Source organism: Anopheles nili, chromosome 3 (genome assembly GCF_943737925.1).
Source record: "Anopheles nili chromosome 3, idAnoNiliSN_F5_01, whole genome shotgun sequence".
NCBI classification, from domain to species: Eukaryota; Metazoa; Arthropoda; class Insecta; order Diptera; family Culicidae; genus Anopheles; species Anopheles nili.
This window is the reverse complement of record NC_071292.1, coordinates 62,206,793-62,227,211: the sequence shown is the minus strand read 5'-3', so window position 1 is coordinate 62,227,211 and position 20,419 is coordinate 62,206,793. Positions and strand designations below refer to the sequence as shown.

Below are 20,419 nucleotides of genomic sequence, written 5' to 3'. Positions count from 1 at the left end.
GGCCGAGCGGTTGCTCCCGTAAAAGGCGTGCAATTTTCTTTCCCAACGCCCTTCGTGTGATGAACGATCAGGGAGTTGGTAGAACCAATGGGAGGCATGTGTTTTTAATTAATTTTCCCCCCAGCTTTAGATCGAAAGAGACTTTCAACGATTATTCTCCGAGGGCCATGGGGTGTGCGAGCGTTTTGGTATGTTTTTTTTTCGTTTTGCAAGCGAAGGGGAATTTTCCCGAAAGCTCTATATCGTATAAAATGCTCATTGAGTAGAAAAAAGGGACACAAACCCCAGGACAACCCTTCCGTTAATTCCACGGTAGCACGAAATGCAAGGTGTTGCGCGATAAATTATTTGATCGTCGGCTCATTTATCATCGACTCGCGGCACAATCGGGGGATTGATTTCACAATTGTCCATAATTGATGGCCGTTCGTGCACGGCATTTCTGTGTATGTGTGCGTTTTTCTTTTTGCACTCAGCGTGTTAGCTTTTTAATCAGATCGCTTTATCCGGCCGCCAACGAAGGGATAAAAATTGTCACACACGTGCGCGTAATGCAGATGGGCAGCGTAAATTGCCCCACGGGAATGCGCGCACATCCTGGCGGATGAATAAATGGTTTATAATTTAATTTCAATTCAACACCGAACAGCCCACCGGCAGCCGGCATGGAGGTGTGCATATTTATTTTAAAGCGATAAAACGCATTAGCAAACACGCAATCGTATCATTAACAGGAAGGCATTATGACACGCAAACGAAACGTGCTCGAAAAACGCCACGGCCCCATCGAAAGGGCTTAATCGTGGAGGGGATTTGGAGAGCTTTTTTTTTCTCCGCACTCAAATTCCACCTGCGTTTCATTTCGACACTCGGCTTAAAGTTTAGCGATAAAGCATTTCGAATGTCACATTGCAAGCGATTTACCTCAACCCCGACCTCGCAAAGCCAACAAATCCGCACCACCGGGAAGCGAACGAACGTTTGTGGTTAACGCCGGAAAACGTCACTGGTCCCCCTAAACATCCAATTATTGCAGCATAACGGTCAGCATCGAGTGTATGATGAAGGGAAAACAGGAAGCACGGTGGGTGAGACGAGCGGGCGCATAATTGTTTATGTTTCGGAATTAATTACGACCATAATAATCAATCTCAAACGACAATTCCAATCCTAAATCGCACTCGGTAGCAGGTTTGGTGACGGTACCGCTTGCCACTGGCAAACTGAACCGAAACGCCTTCCGGAGTCGGAAACTGGGACAGGATACGTGAGTCTGCGCCAGGGAATAACAACCTGGGCTTTAGCGAACTCCCCTATTCGATCGTTTCTGTTTCTTGCTTGCGGCTTAAACAATAGCACGAAAACTTAATGCACACAGCACAATCTGCTAATTTCTAAATCACATCTGGAAGCAAATATTTGAGTCCTAATTTTCGGTAAAATTATCGACAGATTAACCACCCCTGTTGCGTAATAATTCGCGTGCGCCGGCCATGTTTGCGGTTGGCAAATATCGATTTAATTATGATTCACTCAATGAAGCGTACAACCTGCAGCAAGCAGGAATGATGATCGGATTCGCCCGGGTGATGTACGAACTGATGATGGTAATGATGATGATGATGCTGGTGAAGAGAATGATGGTGCTGAAAACGAAACCACGTTTAGCAAACTCAACCACGGGCACGATTCACCTCTATTATTCCCCCTTGCTTCAGCAAAACATGAATAGACACAAAGCGCACAGCTTCCGAGTGCACTGAAACCGTTTAAAGTTCAACTAAGGATCGCTGGTTCGTCCCACAGAACCGGACCGGGACCAGAACCGGTTCGAATTAGCTGACAGCTTTCCGTATGCCTCGGTTCGTGGTCCCGTTTCCGGGTGGGGAAAATCGCTTTTCATGCTCATCTATTTTTTACCGCCGACACAGGGCCTTCGAGAAGGCAGCAGGAACTCGAAACCGTTAAGTGAATGTTTTGCCCGCAAGTCCATCCTTCCGGAATGGGAGGTTGGGGTGGGTTTCGGGATTTTCCCTGCTTTTTTCCATTGTTGTGCGCTATCTTCCCATCCATCGGCTCATGCCTGATGGATGGCCAGCATGCCCGATACAAGCTGCGAGGTATGCAAATCCCGCCTCATCGTGTGCTATCATTATCGAGAGGCAGCGCATTACGGGATACCGCTTGATCGGCAGATTTCGCCCTTCATCAGGACCAATATCGAAGCCGGAACATTCAAAATGCTACTTGAAGAAAAGGATGAGAGCATAAAAAAAAATAACTGTTAGGAAATCCTTCCACGAGTATCGAGCAGAGTTCGAAGCCGGAAGAGCCGCACGGTAAACGCCACGCAAAGCCACCCGATAAGCCCGAGATGGCCTTCCGAGGAGGCATCCCTCACGCGCTCAAGCCGATAGGAAGAATAGATCGCTTATTTTAAATCCCCGTCGACGGGCGATATCGCTGCGCAACCCACCCACCGGAAAGTCCTCGACCGGTGAGTTATTATTTTCATTTGCCGTTCCCGGGTGGCTTGAGCCGAACCCAAACGTTTGCGGAACCGATGCCGTAACCGGTACCGGTGGTGTTGCGGGCTCGAGATCCTCGATAATCCTTTGCTGAATCGCCAGGGGTCTGTGCCGTTTGAGTGTGCTGCTCTAGAACGCTTGAAATATGCCTTCATGAGCGAATTGTACCATCGAATGGACGACCGGCCACTCACGGAAATGAAGCTGCCCGGTTGGGATGGGAATACAATCGAACGTATCGTAGAGACACGTATGAAGGACGTGCGACTCGAGAAGAGATGAAGTGGAACTAGCCAGTGGAACCTCTCTCTCTCTCACTGACCTCTCTTGATCGTACGCAAGGACGAAACGTGGAACGCGTGGAAAAGAAAGCACGGGACGCTTTTCCGAGACGGGTTTTCCACGGGTCTCGTCGTTGGTGCTATAAATAGCTGGCTTGGGTGCTTGGCGATCGGTGACAATGTGCGTTGGCAATGGAACCGGCATGCCAATCAACGCCACCCAAAACCCCATCCCGAAGGTCCTTCGACTCCCGCTCTGATCCACCTTCGTTTGATGTGGAATGTGCAAATACGAGTTCGGTGTATTTTGCAAACAGCACGGATGCGAACGGTGACGCCCGGACAGGACAAAGCGTTCAATCGTGCGAGCAAGCGTCCAAGGGTATGTGAGTGAGATAGAGAGAGAGAGAGAGAGAGAGAGAGAGAGAGAGAAAGAGCAAAAAAAAAACATCGTCCGTTGGATGCGAATCCATCCGCCAATGGCGATGAAAACCGGGAATTGCTCCGACCCTAACCAACGGACGCCCGGATGGGATGCCTTTGAATATCTTTTATATTTCACAGTGGAGGATCAAAACCGTACCAGAGCCGAAGCCTAACAGCTCGAAGCTCGAAGTGGGAGATGATGTCCTTTTTTTTACTTGTCTATTTTCTCGCGCTTCAATCCAATCCTAGGATGTCTGCGTCTCGCCTGGACGGGAAAGGAATTTCATTGCGCGCGCTGCATTCTTCCCGGACTAGGCGCTTCCCGCAATTGAGCCCCCTTCGGAACACAATAGCAGACACACACACACATGTCCTGTTGGTGCAATCCATTTCCCAATACCAAATGTCACTACAATAGCCGGGAAGAACGTATCCACCGAATGTATCTCGCTTTGGTGCATTTTTTTTTTTTCGAGACAGCTAACATCTCCCATTCGAGCCCACCAATCCCGGTTTGGAGCAAAGAAAACTGCAAATAAACGAGAGGTACAGGACGGTTTCGCATTCCTAACGACGGTTGACATTCATTTCCGGTTTGCTCCGGTCGCGACGCATCGATCATTGAGCAGTGCTGCGAACGCGCCATTGCTCGCGTGGCATTTCCACCTAATGGAAATCCGGTGTCCTTCTCGCGGCGGGTGGATACCGCTTTTCATTAGGCAATGGTTTTTCCCAAACTCTCTCCGGTCAGCACGAAAGCAGGTCATTGCGTGTTGCGATACATGTGCATGTATGTATTTACAGATGACGAACGGAAGCACGGTTCCGCGGTATAAATAGCCCCGTTATTTTTTTTGATCTAACGTCGAAATGCAGTTTGGGCGTGTGGAAAACCCTCCCCAAAAAGTGCTTCTCCAACGAAACAACCACTAATGTACGCTTCGCCGCCGATCCCGACGATGTTCCGGAGGTTCCCGGGCGACCCAGTGGAAGATGTCGATGCGATAATGGACCTCCCCGTTGGTTCGCGTTGACTCCTGTGGTGGATCGTCCTCCTCACAATGCGATGAAGATCGATGCTCGATGACACGGATGAGACGCGATCGATGATTAGCGTGATGCCGAAGCGTGGCGTTGATGGAGACGCCTGGTAAGCCGTAAGCTGTGCTGACCGTTGGCAACCTCGCCAAACCGGCCGATGAGTGATTACCGTGACCCATTAGTGGCGTTTGGGGTGCAGTTTGATTGAGCGATTGACCCCCAAGCGTGCGGGTGCGATTACGATGATGAGACCGATGATGGTCGAGACGAGCATGGTGATGCGTGTGAAGGTGATGGTTGAGTGAGGATGGTGTGTGTACCGGCGCCGTCCGGTGCCAGATCGTGTGCAAAACAAGATGCAGACTACTACTTACGGGGTAGCTCGAGGAACCGTCGAGCCTTACTGGCGGTTTGCCCGGGCAGATGAGGTAGGACTCGTGATTCTCGAGCCTGCTCAGCTCGGCCGGTGGTCGTCTCGGTTCCAGTGGCTCAACTGGGGCAGCTGAAAGTGAACATCAAGCTTTATCACGTAGCTGTTGGATGAAAGGTTTAAATGCAGGTGTACCTTTGACGACGACTCGGAAGTTGCAGTTTGCACTCAATCCATCTGCATCCGTCGCGATGTAGTTGATGTAGTGCTGGCCAGCCGCCAGAGGTTGACCGGGAGTGTTCGATTTGTATAGCTGCTTAATCTCCGATTCGGACTCGAATTTAGGCTCCGTCCAGAATATCGACCGAGAAGGTTCGTGTCGTTCCAATTGGACATCGAACGAGTCCGGACAATGCACCACGGTGGGTGGTTTGCGTTCTGAAGTGGTGATGAATAAAAGGTTAAAAAGACATTAAAAGGAAATAAAAGAAATACATGTAGTTAAGCTTTTGTGTCCTAAAAAGTGTTAGATAATAAAATGTTGGCTACAAGCAAACAGTTATCCCTTAATATAATTACAAATTTGAATTCTAGCATGATAAGATTCTGCACCAAATCCTCCCGTCTAGTTGGATTCTCACCTCGAATCTTGATCACCACGCGGCACACATCGTTCACATTCGTCGTAGGACTGCGTGCGCGGAATGTGACGACAGTTTCACCCGCAGGCAGCTCCACTTCGAGCAGTTTGCCCCAAGGAGGATGCGAGTCCACGTGCTGATGCCAGTCGACGTTTGTAACAGGTCGCTCCAGACGCACCTTCGCCGTGTACTGTCCCAATGGCAACACCTCGTGCACGTCCGGTGGACACTTGATGTAAGGCTTGACGACCGGAGCCACTGTTGTCGGTTGTGCTGAAACCACGGCCGAACCCGATGGCACACACCGCAGATTGTCGCTCGGGATCCAGGCCTGTGTAAGATTGCAAACGGCTGTTCGTTTGGCAGCTGGTTTGAATCCAGGCCTACAATGCAACACACAGCGTTCGTTGGCGAAGATTTTCCCGGCAGTACAGGCCACTGGAAGTATTACACCGTGTTCCGGACGAGCCAAACGAGGGCAGGCAAGTGCTGAATGGATTGAAACGACAACAAAGACATCCGTTAAAATCAATTCGTTTCTCTCCATAGCTTGATTACTTACGCACGCAGATGGATTCGCCTTCATCCCACTCGCCAGTACCATTGCAATGCCGCACGGAAGGTCCATGAAGTTTGAATCCTTTCCGGCACGTCACGATACATTTCGAACGGTAGAACGCTTGCGCCTTATGTCGCGATCGCGTACACCGAACATCTGCATTCCTCGGTGGCTCAAAGGGTTTGCAATTATCACGCAACTCAACGCAATTCCGTCGATCGGGTCCCAGTTTGAACCCAACTGGACAAGCACAACGACTTCCACCGGCAGTGTTGATGCACTGAGCAGTCGATCCACACCCACCATTCCCAACGAGACACTCGTTCACGTCGATACACTGTCCGAGACCGTTCCGCTCGTATCCGGTGTAACATTCGCACCGATAAGACCCTTCCAGGTTGACGCAGCGTTGTTGACAGTTGTGATCACGTGTCTGCAGACATTCGTCGTGATCGACGCAACTCGCTTGATCTGTACGGTTCAGCGTATAGCCCTCTCGGCAGGAGCAGATAGGACGACCTGCTTTCAGGCTGCAATAATGCTGACAGCCACCGTTTCTCAAAGCACACGCATTCGCGACCTCGCATGCACGTCCATCCGTCATCAGGCTGTATCCTGGGTGACATCCACATCGGTAGCTTCCCTCTTGGTTCACACACAGCTGACTACAGCCTCCGTTGAGAACGGCACACTCGTCAACGTCCACACACGTCGCTTGATCGTCGCTCATCAACATCCCATCAGGACATCGGCACTGGAAGCTTCCGTCGGTATTTACACACTCATGCGAACAGCCTCCATTGAAGCTGTTGATGCGGCACTCATCGATATCGACGCACGTCACCTCGTCCAGGTCAAGCCGCAATCCGGAAGGACACGAGCATTCGAATCCACCCTTGGTGTTGATGCACCCGTGTGTACATCTGCGTGAGCCATCTTCTACGTTGAGACATTCGTCGACGTCCTCGCAGGTTTGATTGTCTGCAGCAAGCCGATGACCAGCATCACATTCGCACCGGTACGACCCAACACTGTTCACACACCGGTGTTCACAACCTGCCTGATCTGGCAACTCCACACACTCATCAACATCCTCGCAACTTAGCCGATTCCTTCCAAGCTGGAAACCCTCAGGACAGGCGCACTCATAAGCCCCAGGAACATTCACACACCGATGCGAGCAGTCATGTGTACCAGCTTCACACTCATCCACATCCTGGCAAGTCCTTGCATCGCCACTTAACTCTGCCACAAGTTCGTACCCGATCTCACACGCACACCGATGTCCCCCAGGGGTGTTGATGCAGATGTTCGAGCAATTTCCGTTCGCGATGATGCACTCATCCACGTCTGCGCAGGTTGCTCTATCATGCAACAGCTCGTATCCTTCCGGGCAGAGGCATTCGAAGCTTCCGGGACTGTTTGAGCATTCGTGCGAACATCCACCATTACCCCGAGCACACTCATCCACATCCACACACGTCTTGTGGTGCTCTGAATCCGTTCGGTATCCTGCTGGACAGGAACAGCTCACAACACCGTGTTCGTAGTGGCACGTGTGTGAACATCCACCATTATTTAGCTCACATTCATCCACAAAAGCGCACGTACGATCGTCCTCACTCAAAAACTGACCTTTAGGACACGAACACTGATGTCCTCCTAGCAGGTTGATGCACACATGAGAACAGCCACCATTCTGCACCTCACATTCGTTCACATCTCGGCAAGTGCGTGCGTTCTCCGCCAACGCGTATCCTGCGTGACACGTGCAGTAGTACGAACCGGGTGCATTATGGCAGTTGTGATCACATCCACCTCCATGGGCACTTGAACACTCGTCCCGATCAACACACGTGCGCTCATCAGCCTCCAGTTCATATCCTTCGAAGCATGCACACCTGAAGCCACGTTCAAAGTTGACACAACTCTGCGTACAGCCTCCATTCGAGCTTCGACACTCATCTACGTCCTCACAGGAGCGTCCATCAACCGATGGCATCATTCCACTTGGGCAGTCGACAGGCGCACTCGAAACACACGTTCGACCATCCTCCGCAAGCTCGAGATCATCCGGACAGTCACAATACGTCTCACGGTTGTAGAACGTGCAGATATGCGAGCAACCACCATTATCCCGCCGACAAAGGTCCATCTGTCGGCAGATACCGTACTCATCCAGCTCGCGACCCTCGGCACAAACGCACTTATAACTACCGTAGGTGTTACGACACTCGAGATCACCACATGGCCCATCCAGTTCGTTGGTTTCCCGTGCGCACTCATCCACATCATCGCAGGTCTTACCATCACTGGACAACGTCAACCCAACCGGACAACTGCAACGATACGAACCGGGTTCGTTGTGGCACTCGTGACTGCAATCATGCCGTCCAAGCTCGCATTCATCGCGATCGTGGCAACTGTGGTCACTTTGGACGTATCCCTCAGGACATTCACACCTATAGCCACTCGAGGATCCATCCAGCCGATGGCAGTGCCCTGGATCACAGCGCTTCCGTTGACCATCGTCACAGTCTGCTGGTGGTGCAGGAGTTTGACGTGGATGGCACGTTTTCTGGTCAACCGGATCGAGCTGATGGCCTGCAGGGCAGAGACATCGGAAACCTTCGACCTCGTCAGTGCAGTCGTGTGAACAGCGCGTTTTGTTGGGGTTTTCGTACAGATCCTGGCAGTAGTCACGTACGCACGTACGTCGATCGTTGTTTAGGTGGAACGCATCTGGACACCGGCACTCGAACGAACCGATCGTGTTGTGACATTCGTGTGAGCAAGCTGCACCTTCTAGCTCTGTTTCAGCGTCCTCCGAGTCAGAATCACCTCCTTGTTGGCATTCGTCCACGTCCACGCAGCGCCGGTCGTCCTCGGCAAGCTCGAACCCATCTGGACAGGTGCATTGGTAGCCTCCGTACGCGTTCTCGCAGTAATCGCAACCATGATCTAACTCTTCGCATTCGTTGATATCTAGAGTGGAGGGAAGATCCAAAAAATTGTGTTGAATAAAGGATCCTTCTCAAGGATCACTAAAACACTCTGAAAAACCACCAGACAGTAAAGTCCCTCATTTACTGTCGTGAAGTTTTTGAGCTGAGCATTCAACAGGGAAGTTAAAACAATGTATCTAAACCTCCACTCAAGGGACAACGACCTAAAACGAGTTCTAAAATACAGCTCTCGAATAACGACACAAAAAAAGGACACTAAAGCACGCCCAACGTCTGTCCCCGTTGTTTACAGTGGCGTTTAATTATCCCGACGTAAGTGCCGACCTGACGAGCGCAACCTGGCGCCGTTTAGTGTCAAATGATTATCCTCGCCGTCTCTCGGCCATTAACAACAACAAAAGAAGAAAAAACCACAAAACCCTCCCCCAAAACGGGTACATATTGGAGCGCGGCGTTCTCAGCCCCAAAACACTCACAGGACGCACCTGTGCTGGCAGGACGTGTCGCAGGACATGTCGCAACAACGCGAAACAAGCGCAATCAGCGAACAAATTACGCGCCGTGATTAACAACGAAACCACGCGCCGGAGTCGGTGCGTACCACGTGGCTTAAAACATTGTAATAATGATGCCGAAACGCGACGACCGGTACGATGGCCAAAAATTTGCTCCCAAACGTGTGGGCTCCATCTGCCACATGGTGCGCGGATATGCGCTCACGCAGGGTTGCATTTATTTTTTTTGTTGTCTCCGTCCTTTCGCTGGCTGGAAAGGCGGATGGAACGGCGTCTGCTGCAGGCGCAGGATCCACCGGCAACAACCACAGAAAGCCAACAGCAACCCACGCTCTACCGCCGACTTTGCTACGATATTCAATTAACGGGCCGGTTTCACTCGCTCCGAGGACCCTACACCGGCGCCTGACGTTATGCCTCGTCGGCAGATGGCGTAAATGTGTGGCGGCTGTACAGCTACGGGCGCATGCTGGTGCGACCACACGAGCCTTGGCACACCCACGCGTTGGGAACTATTTTGCATAAATAGAGCGCGTGTGTGCGGTTTCGGTGGCGCGTTGGTCCTGTACCGAAGGTACGGTGGTCTATGTGCCCGGCGTGCCGGAGCTAATCGAAAATCTGACTAAAATTTTCCGTCTGCTGCTGCGGTGGAAACTGGAGTGAGTGAGAGGGTGTACCCACCCACCGTAATGGCATTTACATCCTAACAGCAGCGCCTGCAGCAGCAGCCGGGGTAGATTAAAAGCGGCGTTTTGGTATGATTTTTAATAACAAGGCTTGCGAGCAGAAACCGCTTGAAGCTGGTGTGGTGGAGTTTATCCTTGTCAAACACGGTCGCAATCCGTTCCGATGGTGCAACGAGGAAATTGAAAATCACGCCACCGGAGAAGAGAAACATTTTGCGATCATAATTTCATACAACATCTGTTAAGCGGGTGCAAAACGAGGAAAAATGAGCCCAATGTCGCTTGAAAATGATCCCACATGAAAATTGGGACTACGAACGGCAAAAGCGACCCGCGCAGGCTGCTGCGATCAGAAAATAGATCATTTAGTAACAGGATAGCAGAAACCAAGGAGATAGTGATGAAAACTAATACACTCCCATCTTTTATACTTGTCGGGCTACGTGAAAAAACACGTGTCATGTAGAGGAAAAATGGCTCATGGATGGTTTTCATATTTAACCAGCGATCACCGTTATCACAGCGCAAACTTAGAACGTATAGCGATCAATTACAAAAGCGATAGAACTCGAATGCCGTTCGGCACCTCTCGAAATACCCATTGTGTAACGTGATTCTATCACTGATTGGTTAACACTCGCCTCGGAAAAATCGAACGATCGTTACTCTCCTGTGGTCGGTAGCATACATGAATGATACGCCCGTAATCTCGTGCTGTCAGCGACGACCAGCTACGTCGTCGTACGTACGTTATTATATTTCACGCGCATCATCTCGTTTGGCTCGCCAGCCACATCGGCTAATTGCAATTAGTGCTATTATCTCCCAGCTTTCATAAAGCGCGTGATCACACACGCCCCGTTTCCAACTAAAGCGCGTACTTATCGCCGAATTTCGCTGCCCCATTCAATTCGAACAGCCCACGCAAATGTTCGAAAACTAACGCCAGACAACCCACCTGAACGCGTGTAATCCTGCCCGACGGCATATAAATTAATCTCTTATTCCAACCCCGGGACAAAACCTGGCGGCTCGGGCGATTACACCAGCTTCGATCGCGTATACATTCACTTAATCTTCGTGTGCCAGAACAAGCTCAACGAGTAATAAGGACCCGTTGCTCAGGTGACTCGGGGAAAATTTTACGACCCACCCACAACGAGACTGCAGTTAAATTATTACCAGCCCTCATCTCTGGGCCTTGCCCATCCGACCCAGCTTCCGGTGCTGGCGGTGCCCCAATCGGCTTACGATGTACGGATCATTAACATTTTAACAACCGTGCGCCCGACCTGCCGTTCGAACTGGTGGTGTGGCATTTTCCGTGACGTGTGGGCCAGCTCGCGCGTGGGAACGGGAGAAGGCCAAAACCACGAAACACCAGGCGCCTCCATCGGGTTTCTGCTCCGCACCCACAGTGCGGCGCTGCGGATAAAGTTTTATCGTAAATTCGTTTGTTCAAACCAGCGTAAAGAAATAACGACCCAAGCGGGTTCACCACGCGAGCAGCCCAGTTCCACGTCGAGCTTCGGGGGCCTTGCGGTTCCGGTTGCGTAGCGACAACCATCCGCGCCATTTGCTTTTTGTTTTTTTTCCACGTGTTTTTTTCTTCCTGCCAGGGAAAAAAAGCGATCCACCGAGCGACAGGGCGATGTTATTTAAAGCTCCCACCTCCTGGGGGCGGAAAGCCGGAAGAGAGGGCTTCCGGTTGCTGTGGCTCGTGGTTTTCGCGGTCACACAACCACTGTGTCACTGGCAAGGACTCACCTTCGCAGCCGCCTGTCACCGGATTCAATCGAAGCCCTTCACCGCAACTGACCGCAACGGGTCGGGATGGTTCCGGGTGCGGTCGCTCTCCGTTTGCGTCGTTCTTCTCATCCTCTTCTTCTTCGCTTTCTTCTTCCTCTTCATCATCCCCTCTCTCACGATCGTCGTCCTTATCAGTCTCTTCGGACGGCACATCCACTCCGGTTTCCTGTCGTTCACGGACATCCGGTTCAACGTCCTCGTCGTCTTCATCGGGTTGCTCCTGTGACTCGAATGCTTCATCGTCTCGATCATCATCTGCCGGTCGATTCGTCACTTCCGCCCCCACAGAGTGTCCTTCACCGTGGTGATGCCGGTGAGGGTGTACCGGGTGCGTGATGCTTCCCACGTCACTTCCGTCCGGAAGCGCGTCAGGTAATTCACTTTCACCGGTGCCCTTATCGTCCGTTTCATCCGCTCGATGGTGTCCTTCCTCATCCTCAGCATCGTCGCCGGTGCCATCCTCTTCGTCGTCTTCCTGTGAGGATGCCTCACCGGTATCCTGTTCCTGTTCGCTGTGTGGCGCCTCCAGGCAGCGGTAGGAACCGTACACATTTTCGCACCCATACACGCACCGTTCGGCGGTGGCTTCTTGCTGACACTCATCGATATCTGTTGACCGGGTTGAGCGGGAAAGGATGAGAGAGATTCGTCGCGTTTGTTGAAAGGTAACGGGTCCTTTCGGTCCTTCGCTGGTGAATATTATTGGCGTAGGCGAACGTAATTCAAGCGGTTGCGAAAGCACGCGCAAGCGGAAGCATTCATGCAAGCGAACAAGCGAGGAAAAAAGCGATGGAAGTGGCGAGGATCTCGTCCTTGGTGACGCCAAGTTTCGCGAAATGTGGTGTATTTTTGGCACTCAAAATTGCCACTTTTGCCATCAGTTTGCATCCCATCGAGTTCGCGGAACGGTTTCTAATAAAATATGAGCACTCTTTTGCTCGGTTGTAAGGTGAAATCCTTTCCCTAAAGGACACGCGGATACGTCCCGGTAACAACTAGCGAAAAAAAAACCCACCTACACACATGTTGTCCTGTAAAGCTGACGGTTGCCGCGTTGCTTTGCAGAATCCCGCGAGTTGACGTACCTCGAAGAGTACTGCGTCCTTAACGAACGAAGCCCGTTACGCCGAGCGCATTGTATGCGCCAATCGAGCTGTGAAAGTACACAAAAGCTTCCCCTTGCCCGTGGTTCACGTTTGCAGGGAGTTTTTCTTCCACTCTCAAGCCGAACCACCCAACACGTAAAGTCCAACACGTGTCGACCGAAACGGCGCGGGCGTACCAGAAATGAGTTTATTTCCTCGGAAGCCTCCACTATTCTGCTGATTGCACGGAAATGCCGCCTGCCCTTCGCGGTGGCCTTGACGCGCGTGCCGCAGGGCGATTTCGTTGTGTGTGTGTGTGTGTGTGTGTGTGGGTGGGTGCTACCCTTACCGAACACGGAGGCAACTATTTCCCGGCCGGGTTGGATTTCGAGCGGAAAATTATAAGTATAAATAATAATAGAGTGCCTCCCGCGCCGAAGCCCGAAACCTGGAGTGCATCTTGCGAGGCAACGGGGCGTGGTGTGCTGGTGGTGAGGGAAGTGGAAAGGAAAGTTCATAAAATTCTACTCCCTTTCCTACCATCCGTGGGGCCAGCAACTATCCTTGCGTGGAACTGCGCCAGCAAACTTCGGTCAGAAGGAGTGAGCCGTTTTTTCCAGTGCTCGCTTCCTGTGTTGCGTCCTTCAGAGCGCTGTCGGGAAGGATACCAAAAAATCACACCAAACCGCACCGAAAAGCCAGGACGTAGCGCAACGAAGTGGAGGTGAGGGGTGGGCACGAAAAACCGAAAGCCAACAACAACGATGCCGCCCGATGTTCCCGATGATAATGCGGATGATGCGCGTGGCACGAGGCGGTCCGCTGATGTCTGCGAAAAAGGGTAGGCCCATAGAAAATCCCTAATATTCCCTTTTCTTTTCTAGCAGAGGTAGGAAGGATGTGGGGTGGTGAAAACTGGGAAAATTGTTCCACTTCTTCTTCTTCCGTTCCTCTTTCTAAACCACAGCGGTGTTGGGTGGTTAGAGACTGCTGTATTTTTTTTTTTTTGCTTTTTTGGGAAAATATTTTCATAATCCACCGTGCGGGCGTGTGGCGTCGAGCCGACGATGTTGCCGCGGAATGGCAGAAACTTTTCGCTTTTCCACCCACTCATCCCCACATCCCTCGGCGAACCTCCCTGCACCTGCTCCGGATTGAGGTTGGTAAACCGCAAGAACTCCATTCATCGCAGCTGACATCTTCGTCATTGGCGAAGCTGAGGGGTTTTTGACGGACGAACGCTTCATCGAACGGGCAGCAGACACCAAAGCGCGCACACACCGAATGCCCTAGCTCGGGCTTAAATATGGCCATATTGAGGCACACTAACAGGCTCACACCCACCCACGCACACACACACACACACACACAATGGCAACAGCGAAACAATGTTGATGCATCTCGAATCATTGCCCTTAGCTGGCTGCCAATGGCGAACGTTTGAACGTCGCCTTGGTGCCCGATGGCAAGCTGCCGTCCGGTTTCGGCCAGTGGAAGGTTTTTTAGGGGTTAGTTTTCAGCGAGAAAGGCAGGAAAGATCGCTAGCCATCACCACCATGGCTGCCAAGGGAAAAGTTCGCGCTTCCATTCACGCCACGGTTGTCGAAAGTTGAGTCCTGGTTTTTTTTTGATTGGATGGAGGAAAAAAATAAACCATTTCGGACCGAAATCACTTTCGTACTTTAATCGCTATTAGCATCCCTGGTGGATGGAGTGAGGTGTTGAAAATCACCCAAATAGGGCTTAGAGCATCATCGTCAAACAAAAAAAAACCCCTGGCATGGCAACAATGTCGAAATCGAAAGATTAATCGCACTCCACCGCAAGCAGCGTCGTGTTGAAAAGGCTTCCGGGGTTTTTTTGGTGAGGTCCTGTTTTTTATTTAAAGTGGATTTATTTTGCACCAAACCCAGGATGTTCGCCACTCTCGGTGTTCGGAGAACGCTTGCTTTAAACGTCCAATCACCACTCCCCACTCGGCTAATTACACCGGATGCTATCAGCCGGCTTCTGATACGTTTACGTTCTCAAACAGCAACACACCGGCTCGAGAGTTTCCATACCCGATCGGCTTAGAATGTACTCCCACGGCGTCCGGACTCTCCGGTCCAGCAAGCAAGCACAAGCTGGGGAACACTGCTCGAGCAACTTCTGCGTTGGCGGCTCGGAACGCTCAAACTGTGATGCTCGTTAATTTTGTCCGGTCGATAGTGACGATTTGGTGAAAAGTTCTCCTTTTCCTGCCCGGGTAGATGGATCGTTGCATCCCGGTGAAACTCGACCTGATCACGGGTACGGGAGGTGGGGGGAGGGGGGAAGAGGTGGGTGGCAGACCACCCACAGGACACAGGGAGCTCACCTTTAGCTCGGTGCCGTAGTACGGTTTGTTGGATAATTTATGACTCTCAAATGCAAATTTAAACGAGCACCGGCTTCCTGCCAATCGGAACCCACCCTTAAGCCACCCCCAGCGGGCTTTGTTCTGTGTGTGCTTTCTACCCCCTTGTCTTCCCTTAGGGTAGCTTCTGCAACCCTCGGAACCCCCCCATCAATGTGTGGGGGTGGTAGAAAGATCCAATAATAGATTTTCGGCTGCCTACCTTCGCACGTCCGCCAGTCGGTGCCGAGGCGCAACCCATCCGGACAGAGACAGAAGAGACGCCCGACGGTCGAAAGGCACCGGTGAGAGCAGCCCCCGTTCTGCCGCCCGCACTCGCCATCATCCTCACAGCTGTGCCCGTCCGCTGCCAGCCGCGTCCCCGGCAATCCAGCGCACCCGCACACGTATCCACCCCATCGATTCTCGCACGTGTCCTGGCACGGGCCGTGTCCGTTGCGCAGGAGACACTCGTTGATGTCTTTGTGAGGGGGTGTGTTTGTTCGTTTTATTTTTTTGCCCGCGTTCCAATGTCCATCGTAATGGGCGTTTAATTGTTGTCACCCGAAAGGACAGTGGTGGCAAGGATCGGGATCGGGAAGCGAGTTTTTGTGTTTGAGTATGCGTGCGTGAGACGTGACGGATGCGGATGCGGATGCGTGGTGATGATGGTGATTGAGAGAAGATGAAGGATGGTGTGATGGCGTATGAAAAAAGAGCAAAAAACAAGAATAAAGAGTGACATTCCACGGGTCGAGTTAGTCGAAGGAAAAAAAAACGCACATGCAGCAGGGACGAGATTGCGGATGCAAGGATAAAACACACACACACGCTCCAGCAAATTTAGCGGGAATTCAACGTAAATCCGTCTATTGCGCTCGAGAAGCTTCCAATTTATTGCAGCATGTGTCATGAAATTCTTCTTAAACTCGCATGCTCGTGTTACCTAATGCGCTCGAGTGCATAAAAGCGCAACAACACCGACACGGGACGGAACTAGGACGTGTGTTAATTCAAGTCCCAGCCCTCCCGAAGGCTTCGTTGGCATTCGTTTGCCAAGGATGCAAATGAATTCATCGCGGCTGCTTAACCCCAGAAAAGGCGCATCCTTGCTAATTCGTCCATCCAAGCGGACGGCCACCGAACTGAAAACGCATCATCCTTCACATCATCATCATCATCAGCTAGCTTATTCTAGCCCACTTTCTGGTTGGCCGGCAACCCGGGGGGACACTAGGCACGCTCACTTTTTAATCTCCCACGTCATTCGTCTGACGGCCGGGAAAGCGCTGGACTGCTTTTTCCTTGTTGCGCTTGTTTCCCTTTTCCCAAGCTGCGTTACATTTCTTTATTTTGTTTTTTGTTTTTTTGCAACCACCACCCCCACCACTGACTCATTAAGATATTTTCCCACATTTTCACCACCGCAAATCTCAGCGGTTGCTTTTTCTTGTCTCGTTCTCTCCTTCCGTTTTCCAGCGCACCCTTTGATGGTGCACCTGGCGAAGCGTGAATTTTCGCAATTAAAACCCGCTCGTGCAAAGTATCACCTTGCGGATGGTCCATCTTTTTTTCTGTGAGAGCCAGCGTGTGTGTGTATGTCGAGGCTCATCCCAACCGTAGTAGGCGTTGGTTCCGCGAAACGGCGTGCACCACCGCGTGATTACTCGCGGGCAAACCGGTTCCCGGCAACCGGCCAAGGATAATCTCGAGCAATTACTTAGCAACTCTACCCGAGCGTCGTAAGTGCCCGCTTGGCATGGCTGGCGGGAAATTTCGCCTCGTTATTTCGTTCCAGTGGGCTTCTTCTCCACATTTTTTGTTTGTTTGCTGCCTCTCTCTCTCTTGTCTCTTGCTCGTTTTTTACCTTCTAAACCCGGTAGCATACCCACGGGCAAGCTGGGGCTGCATATGAAAAGGATTATTGTCGTGGAGACGAGCGTACCAGCACGCCGATAATGATGTGGCCCTGTGTTTCGCGTTTCAATATCCTAATTGACTTGATGCCTGCTGGCGAGGCTGCGGTGTGCTTCCGAGATCTGGTGAGCCCGTTGGGCGGAATAACGGGAGCATCTTTTCATTTTTATCTCAATTACCTTTGCAACAAAAAATGAAAGCAAAAAAACCCCAACCTCATGCCCATGGGTACGCCTTTTTTAGCAAGAGCCCGCACGAAAAGAGCCCGCGCTTCTTTGCCAGGCCTAAAAAGGAATTAATACCGACAAGACACAAGAGGGAAAAAAAAGAAATAAAACCGCATCACTCTCACGCCCAACCGTCATGATGGGACGGATTTCTAAAACCTTCTCCGTCTTCGGTCCGCTCAAGGATCACATTTCGAGTTGGCGCGGTTTGAAGGCAGCACAAAAAAAAGGTAAAAAATGGTGCCAAATGGGTCGCTCAAGCAAAAGTTTCGAACGCTAAGGGCACGAAGGGGTTCCTATCACGGTTTCTATCTTACCCATTCGCGCGAAGAAGGTGATCATAATTTGTACACCAAAGCCGCCCGCACGGAGATAAGAAGGTGTGGTAAGGATGCAGCAAAAAAAAACGGGCGAAATGGCGAAAGGCAGAACGAATCCCTCAACACGGGCGGCATTGTGTGCTGCTAATGAGAGCAAATACGCTTAATTACGAAAATGAATGGGGCCGCTCGAGCATCCTTCGCCACGTGCGGAAAGCTCCGGCATGGGGTTGATTTCATCAAACATTGAAACACGGTTCCGTGGCTTTTATACGCTTCTTTTCTTATCCGTTCGCGGGAAGAGCAGGAGGGCCGTTTTCTTTCCTTTTTTCTCTGCTTTTTCTCGCCCCTCCCTATAGCCGCATCCCGTTCGTCCCAGCCATCATCCTTTTCGGGGAAAGTTTTGGTATAATTCTTGAGCTCATCACGCCTCCTTTCCACTCGGTTTTATCTCCCGATCGTCCTTCGGCGCTCATTTCATTAAGAAGCAAGCGTTTCCGCTGCCTTTACCACGGTCCGGGAAAACCGGGGCCAGCATCCGGGCGCGCACGAAAAAGGGCTGACCGAGTTGCACCGGAAATGGGTTTCCCTTCTTCATTTCCGCCCATCTAGACGGACTCCCGGTTTGTATGCTAAACTGCCGGTGCTGGTGCTGGTGCCTGGCGCATCCTTCCTTCGGTCCATTTCCGGCCACGTGGGAATGATTACACTTTTCGCGCTTGGTTTTTTTTCTACTTCTTCTTCCTCCCATTTCAGGACCGGATGCAGCGAGACAGCGTTTATCTCACGCCTTACACCTGGCCGGATGGAAGCGCATCCTGTCGGCCGTCGTCGTACCCAAAATTGGCTTCCCATCGACGGAATCTCTCTGCTCTCCACCGGAGGTCCTTTTCCCGATGGTGCATATTTTATTGAACGGCTCGCGATTTCGCCGGCATCCACGGCTCGGCATAGGACCTACACACCATTTAGCATGAGATACGACAATTGCACAACCCTTCGAGGGGTTTTATGAAGGAACTGCGCTATTCCATTCCCACGCTCCAAACGACCCACGGGAAACGGTTATGAATGTTTGATTAAACTATCTTCAAATTAAATCGTTCGAGCGCTTCCCTCGAGGGGGTTCTTTCGCGAGGGGATTTTTTTTTGCCTTCAGTTTAATGGGATTTCTACGAACCATTCGATGCGCGTTTATCGCGTAAATTATGTTCGGTCGCAGGAACCGAGATTTGCTTTGAATTATGGCTTTATGGTTGGGTTGCCAAGGCGTTTTCCATGCGCACACATACACTCCCACAAAATGGCAAAAGGTACGGCAATGTATCTAACTTCTTCAACTATCTCGAGAGTGCTTTAAAAAGTGCTTCAACAAGGCGTGCTCTAGCCCGCAGGGTTTGCGCGTGCACGTTCTTCTTATCGCCCACCTCGAAGCCCCGGCTGTGACACCGAGCTGACCTGTAAACCTGATACAAGGTGGCACACAACTGCAGCCGGTGTCAGGACGAGGGCAACGCATTCATCGTAACTTAATGCCACCGGCAGGTTCACCGAAACCCGGCGCTGACCTCCGTCGCACCGTGAAACGGAAGATGGGCTCGTGGAAAAGCTCATCATCCAAGAAGTTTGGGATGAAGTTTCCCCACTTCAGGAGCTTGCCCTTTATTTGCCTTGCTCGCCTTGCTGCTGGCTCTCGTTGCCCTTAACCGGACGAACCAGAACCGATACCGAGCTCTTTTCATGCAACCCCGGGAGTTCATCTCGGAGGTCTCGAGAAATAATGGCCAGCCGAGAAGCCGTGCCGGGAAATGGTCGGGGAGATACTTTTCATCGCTGGATTATCTGCAATTACGTTTCATTTAGCCCCGGGAGCTCGGTTTCGCTCTCCGATAAAGGCTGGCGGTGGAAATGCAAAGGATTTGTCACTAGCTTTTTTTCCAAACTGACGCCGCCATGGGCAGGTTGGGTGGGCTTAATGGAAGTCGCTTGTTTGTTTGAAACCGGCACCGGTTCCAAGGTGCACTCCAAATGGACCAGATTTTCATTCGAAACGCTTTTTAAAGATGGTGAAATCCGGTAGCCTCGGGTAGCAAGAGTTGTTAGAGCTGACGAGCTACGCGAATTTGTGAAGTATTAACAGCTCCATTCTTCAACAAGGGTTTCTATAAATCTAGCCAGGTTGGAACGGTAACTAGATCAAGATAGTGGACTCGTTCGCTTGAGGCGATTAAAGAGCCAACGCAAGTGCGAAACTTACGTGCACCGCTTCTTCCTTGCAAAGGATTCCTACCGGATACGGAATCCTTTCAGCTCCAGTACGGAGCGCTTCCCTGAGGGCATGACGCAGGTGAGAGCACATCACCAAAGGCGTTAGCTAATCGTTTGCATGACAGTTACTGTTAAAGCGCACCGCACCGTTACGAGATCCAAGAGATGAACTGCACCCTCGCGGAGAAGTGCAAAAAGTTTGCAGGAAATAATTTAAATTATATTAACCTGACAGGCCGGTGACGGGGTGCACTAGCGTACCGGCTCGGGTCGACGTTGATTGCATGACACTGGACGGAAATATTTGCAAACTACTAATGAGTTTCTCGCCGTGGCCCCCCACGGGAGTGCCGGGAACCTTCGAACTTCGAAGCCATTCGGTAGTGGCACAATAGATCGCACC

General features: G+C 51.4%; 1 protein-coding gene across 1 annotated transcript in view; it reads right to left on the bottom strand.

The window, feature by feature from the left end:
• Positions 1 to 20,419, bottom strand: part of LOC128724776 (fibrillin-2-like) — a 61,641-nt gene that overhangs the window by 6,465 nt on the left and 34,757 nt on the right. Inside the window, exons 8-12 of the mRNA XM_053818496.1 lie at positions 11,781 to 12,431; positions 5,850 to 8,831; positions 5,288 to 5,776; positions 4,842 to 5,084; positions 4,651 to 4,778 (exon numbers count right to left, since the gene is read on the bottom strand). Of these exons, the coding sequence (XP_053674471.1) occupies positions 4,651 to 4,778; positions 4,842 to 5,084; positions 5,288 to 5,776; positions 5,850 to 8,831; positions 11,781 to 12,431 (4,493 nt within the window). The remainder of the gene's footprint in view (positions 1 to 4,650; positions 4,779 to 4,841; positions 5,085 to 5,287; positions 5,777 to 5,849; positions 8,832 to 11,780; positions 12,432 to 20,419) is intronic.